This window comes from Struthio camelus, chromosome W (assembly GCF_040807025.1).
Source record: "Struthio camelus isolate bStrCam1 chromosome W, bStrCam1.hap1, whole genome shotgun sequence".
Taxonomy (NCBI): domain Eukaryota; kingdom Metazoa; phylum Chordata; class Aves; order Struthioniformes; family Struthionidae; genus Struthio; species Struthio camelus.
The window spans coordinates 14,847,594-14,867,238 of record NC_090981.1 but is presented as its reverse complement, the minus strand read 5'-3'; the positions used below and the strand labels follow the sequence as shown (position 1 = coordinate 14,867,238).

General features: G+C 42.5%; 1 protein-coding gene across 4 annotated transcripts in view; it reads left to right on the top strand.

Annotated features, from left to right (window-relative positions):
* Positions 1–19,645, top strand: part of LOC104150004 (BDNF/NT-3 growth factors receptor) — a 213,159-nt gene that overhangs the window by 108,610 nt on the left and 84,904 nt on the right. For all 4 annotated transcript variants that reach the window (XM_068924589.1, XM_068924588.1, XM_068924590.1 and 1 more), the window contains one exon: positions 10,847–11,035. In XM_068924589.1, coding sequence (XP_068780690.1) covers positions 10,847–11,035 — 189 coding nt within the window. The remainder of the gene's footprint in view (positions 1–10,846; positions 11,036–19,645) is intronic.

Below are 19,645 nucleotides of genomic sequence, written 5' to 3'. Positions count from 1 at the left end.
TCAAAGCAACAACAAAAAGGCCTGATGAAATAATCTGTATGCAGTCATGTCAATGGAAATTACACAAATTGCTTGTTCCTTGCTCTCTAGAGGAGTCAAACATTTGAAATAAAAAGTTTTCCTGCATTTGAAATAAATAAAAAAATTTCCAGCAAGAAGAGCACATATTTTAGGGGAAAGGCATTTAAGTTGGTGTGACTGATCTTTTGACACCTGGCTGCATTGAAAATTTAGTACTGTAAAGCTGACTAACATACCTATTATTTAACTACCCTCAAAAGTATGCATTACTTAAATTATCCTATGTAGGAAAGAAAATAATCTGTCACTGCAGTGTATTTTCTCCGCATCAGTGTTACAATGAGAATAACACAATTTAGTCCTCTTGTGAAGCTGTAACAAATAATGAAAGACAAAACATGGATTTTCATGTGGAAATACAAGGAAAACACCTTGGAGGCTTGATCACCTAAGTGAAAGGTGATGATCTTAGCAATGTGGCTCCACATCACATTTTTCAAACAAATCTCTTCCCCTTGCTTTGCCATAGGTGCAGGTGAACAGATTCCTACAGGTGGCTGCTTGCATTTAAACCTCTATTCCCAGTCAGTTTCTCCTGCCAATGATCTCCAAGGAGCCCCCTCCCTTCTGTAATTCAGAGATGGATGGAACGGGAGTTTCCAAAGTGCATGTTGACAGGGAGTAGGGGCATTTGGCTGGGGGGTGTAGGGAAGTTCTCCAGCTCTCCAGAACAACCTCCTTTCTTTCCACTCAACCTTCTGTGAACAAGCTCATTGGATGGCAACCGCATGTCTTGGGTAGCTTCAGAAAGTCTTTCTCACCTCATATTTCAAGAAGCCGCATAGTACAAGCTTAAACGAGCACTCAGTGGATGCAAATCAGTTAAATAGGTTAATGGTACTTGTCAGAAGACACAAAATTATTTATCCTCTAGACACCCTAGCCTGGCAAGTCTCTGTTTTCTGAGTCACAAACTTAACGTCTACAGTGTAGTTCTTGGCTCAGTGCATTGCACACTGGGCACCGGAACAGAAGGACATGCACTGTTTGAGCTGTGAAGAGCATTGTGCCTCAGTGGGATAGAATTGGGTATAGTATTTCTGGAAGTGTTCTTATTCCTGTGTTTTCTTCACCACCAACAAAGGAGCATTAACCCTGTAATACTCATTTGGCAGCCGAGTGTGGCAGTGAATATGCAGATGATGGCGCTGAGGCCAATGACAAAGGCTACGTTTGGGGGAGCTGGCAGGGCTGGGGATATGAGATGAGAGGGGTCGGTTGGAAGGTGAGGGAGGCAAGAAATGCTATTGCTCCGCACAGCTGAACTGCTGAGGAAGCATAGTAGCACCTTGCCTTGCGCTTTCCCGCGTTAAAAGCAACAGCAGCTGCAAAGCAAGGAACATCATTTTAATAAGCCCACTCTGAATGGATTTGCAGTAGAGTCTGAATTTACTTCGAACAGCTCTACCGCCCAAAGTGAGGCTAAACAGATTTGTCTTTGGGAAGATTATTCAGCTAGCTTTGAATAATTTTTTCTTTGTGTTCTATTTATGCCTTTTAATTCAAGTCCATGTATTCAGCATGCAGCATTTAAGAGACCAATAATATAAAATAATGTTGCTGTAATTGTATTGCTTTCTATTAGGCTGGACTCTCTTATTCAGTCTAATAGAATTACATAAGCATTATTTGATATCATAGTTGCCCATGCTTGTTGAACTTAGGAATGCAAAGGAGCATTCAAAGTAAAGCTCATAGCACCTCAGTCAAAAAAAAAAAAGTGCCCAGCTGTGACTGATGAGTTGTCTTATAGAAAATGAAAGGTAGGATAGAGATTCAAGAGTTCAGCTAAAAAGGAGACATATGTTCTGGTAAGAAACTTGGATCCTAGCTTGATAACAGGAAAGTTTCTCTGCTCTCACTGAAGTATAAAACTTGCCTTTTAATCATGCAGAAAAAAAGAACTTCTTAGAATCTACAGCAAATATGTGAGTCTCATGGGGAAAGAGAGCTTGTATAAGTGCTTTTTGAGAACAAGCTATTTAGCTAGTGAAAAAATACACCCCTCTCCCAAAAGGAGAAAGAGAGAAGATTCAGTATGGCCTCAAAATCCAGCCGAGCTGATACTGACATGCTCTCGTTGTCCTGCTTTTGCCTGGTGGTGTACCGTTACCATGTTCCTGCGCAGACTGGTCCTTGTTGCTCTGGGCTCAAGAGCTTGAAAGAAGCAGAGCCAATGCTAGTGCAAGATCTATTGAGAAATCTTCCTAGAAATCAACATCCTTTTTCATGGAGGGAGCCATGGTTTTTAAGGCATCAACACAAGTCATCTCTAAAACAGTCCTCTTTACCTGAGCTGCCTTGTAACACTTGACTAAGCAGATGCATCTCTGGGATAACTACACAGCTCCAACCACAAAGCTAAAATTAGCTGTCCTTAATAATTACTATACCTATTGCCTCCTTGCACGGGTGAGCCATTGATAGTAACTTCAGGGATAGTTCAAGTGGTGTATGATGCTCAGAAATGCATGGCAAGGGGGATGTAGGATACCATAGCCTCCAGGAGATCTTGTTATAGTTCTGAACATACAATACATTGCTTATATTTTTGATGCATTAGGTGGAAGGAGAAGAAGATGGACACAGTGATTGTTTGTGACCATCTAAACTGAAGTCTGAGAATATGTGCAAGCAAGGCCATGCCAAGTACAAACCAAAACCATATTTTCTTTCTGGTTCTCTGCATTTGAGAGCCTCTCCTTTATATTTTTTGCCTGAGCCTGCTTAGCTGAGTCATGCTGTTATTCATTTTGAAACTCTTTCTGTACTTTGATACACAGGAAGGTCATGTGGATTATTTCAGTGGCAACCAGTAGTCGGATATATTGCCACTGCAAAGTGCCTAAGTATTAGCAGAAGTCTGGAATAACACAAAGCAAAACCTAGCCCCAACAAGTGACAGTGTGGATGGGTCCTGGTAGAGTGCATGTTAAAACTGCATTAACCCTGATGGTAATAGGAACAGCAGGAAAGGATCTATTTTATAATCACAAAACTCCTTCTCCTGGCCAAAAATATCAGAATGCCTTGAAAATAGTTAATTTCATAAGAATACTTCTTTCTAAAGCTAAGGAATGTACAGCTGCAAACTCAAGTGTGTTGGTACCATCTGGGTCAAGGACGATGTGGAGATGGGTTGTATTTCAGGGAGGGGTAGCTCATGCTGGTGCTGGTGACAGCAAGCCGTGAGCCCCATAACAGTATGTGATTGTTTCCAGTTCTCTATGGGATGTGCAGCAAGAGAAGTTTGCTGTTTCTGCCTCTCCCCATACTATTTGCCTAAGGATCATTCACAACCTAGAGATGTGGGGAGTATTTTGGCTTTATTATAGCTTGTCAACTTAGAGTAGAATTGGTTTTCTTATATGTCTCCACTTTTTCAGATAGCAGTGTCTTTTGTACATGGGAGAGATTTTTCTTGGGCCTGGGCAATGCAAAATGGACAGTTTTTCAGCTCAACATCAGAGAGGAGAAATTCAGCCCTGCAATATGTAGGTCTCTCATTTTTTCTGTGAGTCAGGCTACCATTTATCATCTGGCTCCAGCTTCTATCTTCTCAAGATAAAAAATATGTTCTAAAAATGAAATCAAATGAAGATATTAGGCAGCATATATGAAGATGGAGAAAGCCTCTGGAGTTTTCTTAAAAGCTCAAGCTGAATGTGGGGTAATAGCTGTTGGCAAACCATGATTTTCACTTCCACCAAAGACATTTTCTTTAAAATGTTCAGTTTTTGGGTATGAAGCTAACAGCAGATTTGATTAGAGACTAGAATCGATAATAGGAGACTGCAAGTAATTTTCCTGCTCATTCTGCCTTTGAAAAGTTATTAAGTGACCCCATTTAATCAAGATGAAACCACTCTTTACACCCCTTTAAGAAATTACCCTTTGATTTGTGCTCAGTGCAAATTCACGAAAGGGTAGCTCTAGCTTCTTGTCAGCACAGATGATGGCCTCATCTTGCATTCTGGAAAATGGTTTTGCATTACTGGAATATCACTCATGGGTTGCTGCTGTGAGGAATCAGCTGCAATGCTGGCCTGTAAGTATAATGTGACTTAGTACATGCAGAAAATGAAACGTAACTTCACGGAAAGCAGATAGCTTGGCACATGAGCAAGTATGGAAATAGTTTGTATACCAGTTTGGTCGCATCATCAAAAAATCCCAGCAAAGAGGATGTTTGAAAGAGTGTGAACTCAACTGCCTCTGATATGCAAAAGTTTCCATCTGTTGAGCTCTGGTTGACCTAATTAGAGACAAAATATGCAGCAAATGGAAATGGGAGTTTTGAAGATGAACAACATTGAGGCACCTATCTGCCGACCTGACCTCTTGTCTAGAGAGGTTTGCTGCCTGCCAGGGGCTCGAATAAGAGACGTCATGGAAAGACTGCCAAGGCTTGTCCATGCATCAGACTACTACCCTCTGCTGATCTTCCATGTGGGCACTAATGACACGAAAGGCAAATTGGAAGCCATCAAGCGGGACTTCAGAGCTCTGGGAATGGTGGTCAAGGGTCTGGGAGCCCAGGTCGTTTTCTCCTCAATCCTGCCTGTGAGGGGAAAGGACAGGAGGAGGAGTAGACGAGTTTTCCAAGTGAACAACTGGCTGCGCCGCTGGTGTTGGCAGCAGGGCTTAGGTTTCTATGACCATGGGACCCTGTTTGAAGATCAACAGCTGATGGGGAGAGATGGGATCCACCTTACCAAGCGGGGCAAACATGTCTTTCTTTGCCAACAGATTGGCCAGCCTGGTAAGGAGGGCTTTAAACTAGGCAAGATGGGGGAAGGGGAGTGGTATAGTGACAGGGGAGTCAGTAAAACACTGCTCAAGTCAGGATGCCTCCAGCAAGTGCATGCAGCCAGGGGAGACAGCATGGGACATGGCTATGGAGGATCCTCTTGCACCTCTCCTGGGAAGCTTGCATGCTTGACTGGCTCTCTGAAATGCCTGTATACCAATGCACACAGCATGGGGAATAAGCAGGAAGAACTAGAGATCTGTGTGCGGTCGCAGGGCCATGATCTCATTGCAGTCACAGAGACATGATGGGCTAGCTTGCATGACTGGGATGCTGTCATGGATGGCTATGTGCGTTTTAGGAAAGACAGGCCAGGAAGGTGAGGTGGTGGAGTTGCCCTTTATGTGAGGGAGCAACTGGAATGTGTGGAGCTCTGCCTAGGGGTGGATGAAGAGCAAGTTGAGAGCTTATGGGTAAGGATTAAAGGGCGGGCTAACATGGGTGACACTGTTGTGGGGGTTTACTACAGGCCACCTGATCAGGAAGAAGTCATCGATGAGGCCTTCTACAGACAGCTGGAAGTAGCCTCATGATCACAGGCCCTGGTTCTCATGGGAGACTTCAACCACCCTGACACCTGCTGGGAAGAGAGCACAGCTAGGCACAAACAGTCCAGGAGGTTCCTGCAGAGCATTGAGGATAACTTCTTGACACAGGTGGTGGAGACGCCAACGAGGAGAGGTGCATTGCTAGACCTTGTACTAACAAACAAAGAAGGTCTGGTTGGAGATGTGAAGGTTGGGGGCAGCCTTGGCTGCAGTGACCATGAGATGGTGGAGTTGAGGATCCTGCGAGGAGGGAGCAGGGCAATGAGTAGGATCACAACCCTGGACTTCAGGAGAGCAGACTTTGGCCTCTTCAGGGACCTACTTGGAGGAATCCCATGGGTGAGGGCCCCAGAAGGAAGAGGGGTCCAAGAAAGCTGGTTAATATTCAAGTATCACCTCCTCCAGGCTCAAGAGCAGTGCATCCCTCTGAGTAAGAAATCCAGCAAAGTGGGCAGGAGACCTGCATGGATGAGCAAGGAACTCCTGGCAAAACTCCAGCAGAAGAAGGAAGTCTACAGAATGTGGAAAAGGGGACAGGCCACTTGGGAGGAATACAGGGACGTTGTCAGAGCGTGCAGGGAGGCAACAAGGAAGGCTAAGGCCCATTTGGAATTAAATCTGGCAAGAGATGTCAAGGACAACAAGAAGGGCTTCTTCAAATACATCAATAGCAAAAGGAAGACTAGGGAAAATGTGGGCCCGCTGCTGAATGGGGCGGGTGCCCTGGTGACAAAGGATATAGAGAAGGCAGAGTTGTTGGATTCCTTCTTTGCTTCAGTCTTCACTGCTAAGGCCAGTCCTCAGGAATCCTGGACCCTGGGGACAAGAGAGGAAGGCTGGAGAAAGGAAGACTCTCCCTTGGTCGAGGAGGATCAGGTTAGAGATCTTTTGTCCAAACTTGACATCCACAAATCCATGGGCCCCAATGGGATGCACCCACGAGTGCTGAGGGAGCTGGCGGATGTTATTGCTAGGCCACTCTCCATCATCTCTGAAAGGTCCTGGAGATCAGGAGAGGTGCCTGAGGACTGGAAGAAAGCCAGTGTCACCCCAGTCTTCAAAAAGGGCAAGGAGGAGGAGCCAGGGAACTACAGGCCTGTCAGCCTCACCTCCATCCCTGGAAAGGTGATGGAACAGCTCCTCCTGGAGGTCCTCACTAAGCATGTGGAGGACAAGAAGGTGATCAGGAGTAGTCAGCCTGGATTCACCAAAGGGAAATCATGCTTGACCAACCTGATAGCCTTCTATGATGGGATCACTGGCTGGGTGGATGAGGACAGAGCAGTGGATGTTGTCTCCCTGGACTTCAGCAAGGCTTTTTACGCTGTCTCCCATCACATCCTCCTAGGTAAGCTCAGGAAGTGTGGGTTGGATGAGTGGACAGTGAGGTGGATTGAGAACTGGCTGGATGGCAGAGCTCAGAGGGTTGCTGTCAGTGGTGTGGAGTCTAGTTGGAGGCCTGTAGCTAGCGGTGTCCCCCAGGGGTCAGTCCTGGGTCCAGTCTTGTTCAACTTATTCCTCAGTGACCTGGAGGAAGGGACAGAGTGCACCCTCAGCAAGTCTGCTGATGATACTAAACTGGGAGGAGTGGCTGACGCACCAGAAGGCTGTGCTGCCATTCAGAGGGACCTGGACAGGCTGGAGAGATGGGCGGAGAGGAACCTCATGAAGTTCAACAAAGGCAAGTGCAGGGTCCTGCACCTAGGGAGGAATGACCCCAGGCACCAGTACAGGCTGGGGGCTGACCTGCTGGAAAGCAGCTCTGCAGAGAAGGACCTGGGAGTCCTGGTGGACCACAAGTTAAGCATGAGCCAGCAGTGTGCCCTTGTGGCCAAGAAGGCCAATGGTATCCTGGGGCTGCATTAGGCAGAGTGTTGCCAGCAGGTCGAGGGAGGTGATCCTGCCCCTCTACTCAGCCCTGGGGAGGCCTCACCTGGAGTCCTGTGTCCAGTGCTGGGCTCCCCAGTACAAGAGAGACATGGCACTACTGGAGAGAGTCCAGCGGAGGGCTACAAAGATGATGAGGGGCCTGGAGCATCTCTCCTATGAAGAAAGGCTGAGAGAGCTGGGCCTGTTCAGCCTGGAGAAGAGAAGACTGAGAGGGGATCTCATCAATGTGTACAAGTATCTGAAGGGAGGGTATCGAGAGGATGAGGCCAGACTCTTTTCCATGGTGCCCAGTGACAGGACAAGAGGCAACAGGCACAAACTGAAACACAGGCAGTTCCATCTGAACATGAGGGAAAACTTCTTTCCTGTGAGGGTGACTGAGCCTTGGAACAGGTTGCCCAGAGAGGTAGTGGAGTCTCCTTCCCTGGAGGTATTCAAAACCCGCCTGGACGCGATCCTGGGAAATATGCTCTAGAGGACCCTGCTTGAGCAGGGAGGTTGGGCTAGATGATCTCCAGAGGTCCCTTCCAACCTTGGCCATTCTGTGATTCTGTGATTCTGTAACTACTTCCAAAGGCCATTGCATGAGAAAATTACTTGTAAATGAGAGAGATCACTAAGTGACACTGCACAAATTTCCCCGAGCTGAATATTTCTTAAACTGTTTCAAATTGTCAGGAAGCACATCAGGAATCACCTCATTTTCCAGGTTTTCCCCAGCTACTTTAGAGAGCTAAATATACTTGGCATCTACTTCATATTACACGGAAGACTAGCTTTACCGGTTAGCTTAGTTGAGTAATTAGATTTATAAAGCAGTTGTCTGCTTTTCACCTGCAGCACTTTGCAGTTTATACTGATTGAAAAAATAGTTCACCATACAAATTGGGTTTTAGAGTATTGCAAAAATGATTTGATGAATTGAATGAGTTTCTATTCATTATCCTGCTTTACTGTCCTAGAAATGTGTAATGGACACTTCCTTGTTATCGCTGTATGTGTGTTGAAAGCAAACAATGACAAAGGAACTTTCTTCCTGTGAAGCAGCGACCAGCAAAGCTGAAAAAGACTTAGAGAAGTGCCTCTATTAAATTAAATTACATAGCCCAAAGTATTTGCCTGTTTGCTGTAAGGGTAGGGATTTGACCCTCATACTAAAGCTGTTAAGTACAAAAGGTCCTAAGAAAACACGTATTTTTCTGCCTAGTTTTTGGTGCCATTAGCTTGAGATTCAGAAAGTTTGGGGGCATCAGGATGTTTTATAGAAAAATTAAATGAGTTTTTTCATGGGTTTGCACTCCGTTCCCACTGCAGGCAAACTCAGGTGCACCTCAAAACGGTGCTGTGACTTCACGTACATATCTTGTGTGCCCTCTGAGAGACCCTTTCCCACAGTTTGTTAGTCTCCGCACTTCATTAGAAAAATCTTCACCAAAACCTCTTAATCATGGCAGCTTTCCTAGTAGAATCAATCTTTTGAGGATATGGGTGATCAGTAATGACAAAAACAGCCTTGGTATTAGTATTTCACTTGATAAATTGCAGAGATCTAAGCATTGCTTACATTTGTCAACAGTGACTTTCTAGTGAAGCGCAAGGCATTTGAAAAATTACCTCTAATGTTTCAGGTTGGGGCGGGGGAAGTACCTTTTCAAACAATTAGAACATTTCCCTTACGCACCATTAAACCAATTGAGGAGAAAGGAAAGCTGGATAGGGGTGGGAGTATGCTTGAGCCTGTACGGCTAGGGTTGAAATAGCAGCATGTAAAGATTATTTAAATTCTATTCCCATGAGCCATGCCATGTCATGATAAAGTGCTTTTGTTATGATACTGTGAGCCACAAAACTGTAAGAGAGTCCAAGTTTATTTTTTTTAAAGCTGCCCTGTCTTGGCTGCTGTGTTTGGGCCTCTCCTAGTTCTTGTCTTGTTCCTGTAACTGAGCATGTGCTATGGAAGATCCTCCCCAGCTTCTCTCCCATCCTCCATGAAGTGTCCACAGGACCTGCTGTTAGTCCTTGTCCTCTCTCCCTCTGCATCCCCCCTGTTTCACTTGCAAATACAGATGCCACATATGTGCAGGTGATACTTAGATCCCCGTCTTGCCTCTGTGCTGTCCTCTTCTGTCCAATCTAAACCCTCAGTCTGGAGCTCCAATGTTTTGCAAAGGAGTGGCTGTCAACTTGGATGAGATGCAGCTTTTCGTCTTCCCCAAAGTCCTCTCTGCTACCCCCTTCTTTGATTGCTTTGAATGCTGCTGTTGTCCTGCCTCTCACTCCTGCCTTCAGGGCAAACACAGGTGTCTTTGGAGGATGCTGTTCTAAGATAGACATTTCCAGACAGTGAATTATTCCATCTATTTCTTGCTTAATTTTTTGATTGGAGATGTGAATTAGGAGATGTGAATGCCACCCTGAAACCCTGGTTAACGTGAATGGAGAATGATCTGAAATTTGAAAATTGTGTTCTCTGTTGGCTCTTCAGTGGGCAGATTAGGCAAAAAGTTGTCATTGTTTAATGATGATTCTGTCTTTCTTTGAATTCTGGATGTAAACTGGACTAGTAGGGGGTAAATTGCAAGATTTCAAATGTTATCTGTGTTAATCTCAATGTTATATCAAGGGCCTCTACAGCTCACAAAAGTGGAACACTGTGCTAAGCAGTTTTGGGGGTTTTTTTTAATCCATTTATAATGTTTATCTCCATTGCACTTCCATTAAAAATATAAAGCACAAAGTGAGAATAAAACAAAAACTGTCACTAAATTACTGATCAAAATAAACCTCTCTCTCTCTGGAAGGTCACTAGACTCAGGTATTGGTGGGGCCTTATAAGCCAGAAAAATGTTCCCCTGGGCTGAATGAGCCCCTGTGAAGTGACGCCAGATCTCATGGTGGAGTGTGGAGCGGGATGAATTTTTCCCACTGTTCTTTTGAGTGTTTGCCTTGCACCTACTGTGACTCTCCAAATTGTCCTCTGGATTTTGGCTTTCAGCCTTTTTGTCCATCAGAAATCATACAGCTTCCCACGTCAGGATGAGCCTATCTCCTCCATGTCTGCTGTCTTGTTATGATGTCACCTCAAAGGGAAGGTGGACATTCCCCAGCTTTGTGAGAAAAGGCATTATTGCTGTGCGATCTGAGTAGGGCAGAAGGTAAAAACAGTTAATGTGCATATTTCATAGCTTATTTCTAAGAATGATAGGAGTTCATCAGATTTGGAGATCTTTCCCATAGACACACTATGCTTGACATATTCAGTCTAGGTGATCTACCAAGAAAAAAATTTACATCACATTCTCACTCTTAATGGCCTACCAAAGTTTTTCTCCTATTTCTCCATCTCCACCCAGACATATAAAATTTCTGAGGTAAGATGAGCAGGGGACATAAAGAGAACTCTTGTCTAGGGGGACTGAGGACAAACTGGTCAAAAAAGAAGAAAAATGGAGTTGGCTGAGGGAGGGGGAAATTTTCATTTGCTGAGTTACAGGGAACTCTTTGTTTCTAACTCTAGGTCCTTCTTCAGTTATCAGCAATGACGATGATTCGGCAAGTCCTCTCCATCACATCTCAAATGGCAGTAACACTCCGTCTTCTTCTGAGGGGGGTCCAGATGCAGTCATCATCGGTATGACAAAGATTCCCGTCATTGAAAATCCCCAGTACTTTGGGATTACCAACAATCAGCTCAAGGCAGATACCTGTAAGTACAAATGCTTATATGTCTTTCAGTCATTCATTTTCCTTGTGCTGGGGCTCCTTAACAAAGCTAATAGGAAAATGTAAATTCCTGGGAGTGGAAGGGTGGAGTCAAAATATATGCAATTTTTTAAGGGGCACATGGGATGAACTGCTTTACATCTGTCAAAGCCAAATTCAGCCCTTGTGATGAATCAATGAAGTTAGCAGTGTTATACTCAAAGACTAATCCATAATCCATCAAAGTCGCTGGTAGTCTTTCCATTGATTTCAGTGGTCTTTGGCTGGTCCTGTGCACCTAATGTATTATTGGGAGAAAGCAAATCCTGGGTCAGAACCAGAAGTCAATATTTGTTCAGCATTGTTACATACTCACTGCTTTTAAATTGATTGTTTTGGCTATGAATATAACCTAACTTTGAAATCTGAGTATTTGTGCAGTTATAAGAATAATAAGGGTGAAAACTTTCATTCATTTAATTTCATTGTATAGTTCAAGCAGTACAGCTGGAAAAGATGTTGAATATTTAAAAATGGAGCAGAAGGTCATATGATGGACAATAAATGTCATGAACAAATTTTTTGGTGTTCAATTAGAAGCAGGTGAAATCAATATACTGTGAAAAAATATGAAAAGTTAAAAATAATTAACTATGTATTAAAAAAAGAGCACCCCAAACTTCAGTTATTGCTCTCCATTTGTAATAATAGTTTTAGAAGTGAGCATATGGAATGCTGATTTTTAAAGCAGCAATTGACACTGCAGCAAATAACTGACAAATATCTTAAGGATGTTGTAATCAATAGTAACTGCACTATTTACTATGTCTCATCGGTATATTGAGGTCTTTACGTGTTTCAGTGAAGGTTGTTTCTGTTTCTTGATTTTGTACATATATTCCTGAAGTGTCACTGGAGGCCTGATCTATTTCTCTGGGAAGTTGTTTGAAAGATTCCTGGTGCAGTCGGTGAGCACTGGGTATGCAACTAAGGGACACTACATCCTGCATGTATAGTGACTGATTTAGCTTCATGGCACAAGCTGTAGTTTAGGGGCATATGGCCTAGGTCAAAAACCTTTGCCTCCAACTTTGCATAGCTTAAATGCTATAACGGGAATCTTCCTTGATCTGTGCACGGATGCATGCAGGACTTCTAAGGGTGTAAAGATTGATGCCAGACTACCTTCTTGTCTTGTGACTATTAACACTGATCCACAACTTGATTGTTGCACTAAGCGCAATCCACAGAAGGATGTTCCTGCAATGCAACGGGAGACATTTTTCTGCCTCTTTATTATACATCCCTGATGTTCTCTCTTATCATGATTTTGTCATGTGGTGCTATTTTTTAATTAGAAATGCCCCATAATCTCTTCTGCCAAAAGGTATTTATTTGAATAATCTGGCATAGCATATGCAGTGGGGTGCATTAAATAATCACTGAATTGCTGATACTTAATCAGCACAAGGAAAATGTTATGTAGATGCATTGTGATTAGAACATTAATTTCTGTGAAAAATAGAAACCACTGGGGAATCACAAATAGGCAACATGCCCACTAGAGTGCTCTAATGTTATATAAAAGGCCATGCTTTTAAATATGAGGCTACTGTACCTCCATTCCTAGCTGCATTAGACAACAGTATAATAACATCAGTGACTACAGAGTATTTGACTTTCAGCATTAATGTTGAAACAACATACATGCTGTTTGGGGGGGAACAAACTGTACCAAAACCCAGAATTCTCTCACATTTAGTAAGCTGCATATTAAGTACAGAAGCATTAAATCACGCCTGACTAGTGCTAACTAGGTCCTCATCCTGAAAATACATAAGTCTGTGTTTGGTTTTGTGTGCTGCAATGAAAGCCACATGGTGTCAGGGAAATTAATCACAGTACATGAAGTTGGCTTGTGCATGAATGTTTGCAAGATGAGGTCTCGAGACTTAGCTGTGGTGCTTCTGGGAGGTGCACGGGGCTGCCACTCTGCTTTCTGCTACACTGCCGTGATGGTCCCAGGCTTTGTGTTTTTATTGTTTTAGCAAAGAGAATCAGATAAACTGTGGTAGCGTATAACCTGATAAACCAAGTCAGCTTTCTTCTACCACACCGAGCATCTGTCCAATGAAGAGGGTAATTAAAATCGTCTAGGACAAAAATGGTCTTCTCATGAATAATTTCACATACTCTCTGTCTCTCTCACTCACTTATTATTACAGAACTGCATTTGTCCTTTCTCAATCCGCCAGCCTCCTCCTGATGTATATTTCTGGTATTTTCAAAGCCCTAAGCTAAGTAGCTCTCATACCTTTTTCCTGTTCACAATAATGCCAGCTCCAAATGTCATCTGGTTTCTTATCTCCAGAGAAATAATTAATGTTTATGTTCATTTCCTATCTGGTCTAAGTTCTATTTTCCACTAGCATTAAGCACAGCATCAGTGACTGTCATGCTTGAAAAGATTCTTATGTATTTAGTGTATGCTGGTCTGTGGAAGGAGGTGAGACTTCGAGCTAGGTGAAACTGTACTCAGAATGTATTGCTGTTTTCACGGAAGTTGGAGGAGTACATCTGCTGTGAGTAGCAAGTGGAATTTCTTTTTCATTACCTGCTTAAGCCATATTTTAACCTCTCACCAGATAGATATCCATTTCCGAATAGTGTGTCAAGCTCCATTGCAAAGTATTAGAAGTGCATGTTTTTAAAAGAAAATCAAAAAATTGATTGCAATCAATTCCATCTGAAATTCCATCACTGTATCAGTGAATTGGTACTTTTGCTATTACAGACCTAAATCCTGAAAAATGCCAGCTTATAAAGAGTCAAAGTCTCAGGCTAAAAGTTACTGCACTTACTTCCTCTTGAGAGACAGCCTTCAAAGTGGGAAAGTCAAACTGATGAAGCCCAACCCCCCAGTGGCTTCAAGAGTTGGATTCCAGTCTTCACCCAAAAGGACTGAATTTCTGGCCCACGTTTCAGTGCAAATGCTTATCTGCACCTTTAATTGATACACCAGGAGAACATTACCCTTTCTGTTCCAACTGTGATTGTCTGGTATTTCCCATTCCAACCAGCCACTGTCTGAACTACCTACTTTCCTGGCCAGCAAACCCACTGATGCTTCTTCGGCACTTGTCTGTCTGCCACCCTGTCCTGGCACTCCTGGCTCTTATTTTCTGTGCTGTGGACCTTTGGTTGCTCCTGGCTGGTGGGATCATCTGGCACTCCAATATCTTGAATATTTCTGCTTTGAAAGATTGCAATCTATGGTGCACAGATATGTTTAAGACACATGCCAAACTTGTTGGTCCCTTTTCATTTGAAATCAGAACGTACCTCTTGTTTGGCAGTACCTGGCTAACTGTGGCAACTCTGATTTCAGATGTGTAAGAGGCTCTATGGCCTGGGCATGGTGAAAGCTCTTAAAAGGTGCACTTAACTCATTATAAAACAGGTAGTGCTGCATTAGCATCAGCCTGCAAACCTTTCACCTGGGAATGACCAATAGTGTTCAGTTGTCACTGTTGAAAATCAGGCCGTAACATTGTAGTGAAGTAATAGCAGCAGCTGCAGGAAAATTGCATGGATGGCAAACATTGAAGAGATTATTCTCCCCTGATATCAACCGGACTATCTAATACCTTGCTGGCACAGTGGCTAACCATTGCTAGAAGGTTAGCTTCACTAATCCTATGATATGTCATAGCCCCTAAGCTATTTGGTCTTTTCATTGATAACAAGACATTTCACAGCTTGGTCTTCTACATCCCTGTGTTGAATTTGTAGTTGCTAAAGTTATCAACCGAGCCTGACAGACCTACTGAAACAGAATGGAAAAAAACAAAGACGTTTTCCTTATGAATAGCTATGGAGCTTCTTCAGTTGTCACTTAGCTTGCAGCACAGTGCTTGGAATATATCAGCCCATAACTGTTACTTTTCAGTGATTAATGTTGGAAATGCAGTAGGTAAACTACATTGTCCTGTTGGGAGTAACGTGAAAAGCAAAACCTGAGGAGAGGCCATGCATAAAACGTCAGTGGAAGTGCCCAAGTTGAGACTCTCAGGGCAGAATTTGGGTAAGAAGCTGCTTTTGAGTGGATTTGGGATTTGGAGAATCAAATTATTCTCTAAATCTCACCCAAGCAACCCCCCCCAGCAGTCACTGTGGTTGCTGGGTGCAACTGAAAGAAAGGTTGGAGCTCTTCTCTTCCATGTAGAGGTTTGTAAGCCATATCCAGAGTTCAGGTGCCTCAGGATGAATCAGTAGCAATGGCACTGATTTCAGTTTCCACTTGCCAGCTAATGCATACATACAACTCACTTGATTTCACCCCTTAAGATATTATCAATGATGCAAAATAATGGACTGGGAAGGCATGTTAACTAGGTGGTGGGAGGTTTAGCAGCAAGTTGTTTTCAGTGGCCAGCGTTGCACATAGCTTTTCGTTTCAGATGGTGTGGTGTGGACTTTGGCTTTCATATGGGAAATTTGCATATATTTATGAAATAGTCTTAATATCTGGTCTATATTTCTGTAATATGTGGTGTGTTCCTAGAGGTGCAGGAGTGTGAATGTGCAGTTTAGATATATCAACTGGATAATACAGTATTGAAAAAATAGAGTTAGACTCCGCTGAAAAGTAATCATCATTATTATACTTAACTGCTTCCAATATTACTGTTTTACTAGCTTTGAGTGTCTTAATTCAGATTCTAATGGATACAAATGGAAAAATACACTTGAATCATTTGAGTTAGTGGACAAGATGCTGTCCACGTACTTGCTGTGAATAATGACCAGGCATCCAGTTGGCCACTGTTAGAGAAACTCTGAAGCTGATTGTACGTTTGTTAGAAATAATTCCTGTGAGTTAATTTTGATTGATTTTGCTAATCTGAAAAAATTAACTTAAAGTCATAAGCTCCAGTTCCATGGTAAAATTGCTAATTGCACACATGGTGGTAATTTTAAAGGCAGACATTTTTGAGAGTAGCCCTCTCCTATCCTGTTTTGAAAACTGACCTTTTCAATTTGCTGTACATTTGAGGGATTGTCACACCATTTAGTTAAAGGCAATCTCAGTCTTTTACCTATTTATTCTGTGGCTATAGATTTCTTTTTAATGTATGAGGAGCCAGACTTTGACTGTCCCAGTTAGGTAGGAAAGCTTCAGAAATGCTTTGCTTCAGTCCACCACTGTCTTGAATGACTTCAAATCACTAGAATTTGGGAGCAAAGAAAAAAGGAGGGTTATTCTTGTCATTTTAGCATGACTTCCACAGTATTGGACTTCTCTTTTTAAAGCCATAGCTCTTGGAGTCTGGTGATGATTTCAGATTTCATTTAAAAAGGAAAAAGTATTGAAGCTTGAGAATGTGAGCCAGATCCCTGAGGAAACAGAAAAAGATCTGGATTTGTTTTTCTTCTAATTTTTATGTTGTGATTTCTTTAACGTAGCTTCATGATTTGGGGGCATTTGAGCATGGCTACTGCATGTTGGGGTTTGCAGGCCCTGCGGGGCAGTGGGAGGGCTGGTGGGGAGTGCAGAGCTGTCCCTGTGCTGAAGCAGGGCCTCTGCCACCCCAAGGAGATGGCTCTGGCACGTCCTCCCCAGAGGGCAGGAGGTGAGGAGGGCAGAAATTGGGACCATCTGAATTGCATTTCCTCTCTCAGGCTGTTTGTAGAAGGGTGCAGCTACTTGTAGTTCAGTACCCAGGTGTCTCCTTGGCTCTGGACACTCACACCTAGCAAGGGCAACTGGTTTCACTTCATGTTGGAGCAGGCTGAATGGCCTTCTCCCCAAACCTTGGATCAAGAGCAAAGGGCCATTTGATCTGAAAAAGTATAGTCTATATATAGTCTATATTTAAAGATAGTCTATATTTCTAGAGGGAGGTCAACAGAAGGAGGGAGTATGGTCATTAGGTACATATTTTTCAGGCATACTTGCCCAAGGAGTCCCACAGCAGAGCCTGGCCCCAGCACATCTGGTCCTGCTGGGGCGGCCTTGCCCCTTCACTCTCGCGGCACATGAGCTCTCAGTCTTCATGAAGCCCACTGCAGAGTGAGGGTGTGAGAGGCCAGCGAGGTGAAAGCTGCAGACAGAAAAGGGAAAATTCACCAAGAGTGAGTCTCTACGCTGCAGAGATCTGCCAGGGATCTCAGCCAGAGCAACAAATCAGTTAGTTAGATTCTGCTTACTTCTCATCCTGGACGCACAGTGTACTGTAAAACACAAAAACGAACAGTGAGCAGACTGCCTGCATCGGACAATCTCTATTTGACTGTTTCCCAAGTAACAAATACAGAGTTGTTCCAGGTTGTATCTAGCACCCTACACTCTCCCTAAAGTTTTGAGGAATAGAGGAAATTTTTGATATGCATTACAGGTTAAGAAATACCAAGTATGTCGGTCCCTGTGCACAGAAAGAGGGTCTCCCAAGAGAAATACCCTGACAGTATTTCCATCTCTCTTAAAAAGCTTGTATATCTCAGTCACCACAACAGAAAGGCAGTTATTGTGGTTTCTTAGCCAGCTAAGCCTAGAGATTTTCCATTAACTCCCAAAATTTGCAGAGCTGAAAATTTATAAGCAGCTCTTTTCCTATAAAAGACACCCTGACCTCAATAGCCAGAACAGAGAAAAGTAGCAAAACTGAACAATTTTAGTGAAATTCAGACTGGGAGGAAAAACCTTGCTGCTCAAGCTGAACTTGCCAGACTTGACATTCGTTGGCAATCAGGGTTCAGAGATTGGGAGGTTTAATGGGGTGCTTTCTGTACCAAAATCAGAATCTTCAGAGGCTGAAAACTAAGAAGCCCTTGACTGTTATAGTTGAAGTTGAGAATACAAGATGGGAAATGTATAAAATTTACTGCTTGTCCTGCTCCTATTGTGTGCCTTACTCTAAAGACATTCATATATTTTATTGACTAGACTAAATATTTTTGTAATTCAGTTGCCTATTTTAATCCTTGATTACAGTCACCATTTAAGAGAGATATTTTTGTGATTGTCCATGAAGTCATGGACATGTCAGAGATGTCAGCCGCATACATTGGTGATATATTTTATTAGTTGCATTTCACGTTTCTTAACTTGGCAGCAGATTTGTCTCCTAGACCATGGCAGATTGAGTCTCACATATTTTCCCAATAATCTGGTTACATATTTCCATTGCCCAACAAACAAAATTTAACAGGGAATAAATAAATTTGTGATAAATTAGATTTTTTTAACATCTGCTGCTCATTCTGAATCTCAGCAGACATGCAATTTTTTTTCCTTTTTCAACCAGATGGAAGAAATTCTCCCAAAGGCTGAAGCCTTCAACTTGAGAAGCGTGGGTTTCAACCTCATTAAAAATTCAGAATTGGAAAGAAAAGAATCTTACCACGATTAGTCTAGAGGCAAACCTATACAATCAATTTTGCCCCAAAAGTTACTTGTGTTGCAGTCTTGATCTGTACATGAAGTCCATTTATATCTAGTAAAAAGGCAAGCGGTTACTTTTTCAACAAAATGTTTACATTTCATTACACAAAATGGTGTTTTGTGACCTGATTTATTTGGTAAACTGCTGCTTGCTCTGGGAGTTCTACTGCTGAGTATGCAACTACAAGAAAGGATGGAGTGGCTTCTGGCCTTTAGTTTATGAACAGCGTAAGTGGTTAATCACTTGAAAATATAGCGTGTGAAACATACTTTTCCCTAAATAGGGGATGATAAAAGAAAGAGATCTGAGCAACAAAGATCCAAAGTATGCATCAACTACCAAAACAGAGTATGGGACAAGGCAATATGAAGCATGCACTCTGAGTGAAGTGCCAAAATCTACAAATAAAATTTGCTCCTCCTTTTGTAAATTTGTTGGGTAGACTAGACTTCAGAGAAGCACACCGTTCTTCTTCAGCAGAGCACTGAAATGCACTGTTAACATCAAGCCCAGCCACAGGCTTCATGTGAAGCACATACTTTACAAAAGATGAAGTGGTATTAAACATATGCATAAGCATTCTTTGCAATTGGGGTATTAGTCAAGATTAAAAAACCCAACACTTTCTTTAGTAGGTGTAATCTTGGTGGCATTGCTACGTTCAGTCTTTAGCTATGTCATTTGACAATACATCTGCATCAAACATATATACAATATTTTGGCACCAGAGTATGTAGCTAAATCAGTAACAGGTATGTGACAAATGGCACCATTTATATTGTTATGATTTAATTATCCCTTTCAGACTCTGTGCTGCATAGTAAATTCTAGGGATGCTGATTTTATATACATAAACCTGCGTTTGTTTATGAAAACATATCTGGAAAATACTATAATGGAGCTTAAAAGGGGTAATCCTTATGTATAAGTTGAATGGAAAAAAATGTAATTCATTGTAAAAAACTCTTTATCAAGAGTCTAGACTTGGGAGCAGGACTGGACCTTTGATTTATTTCTTTGTGTCAGTGAGAGTTTTGGCTAAACAAGAAATACAGGTCCCAAGGAAGAAATATAATATAAATAAGAAAGATACTACAATAAAATAAGAAAGATAAATATGAAAATATTGATACATATAAATATTTAATATTTTAGTTTTACATTTCAGC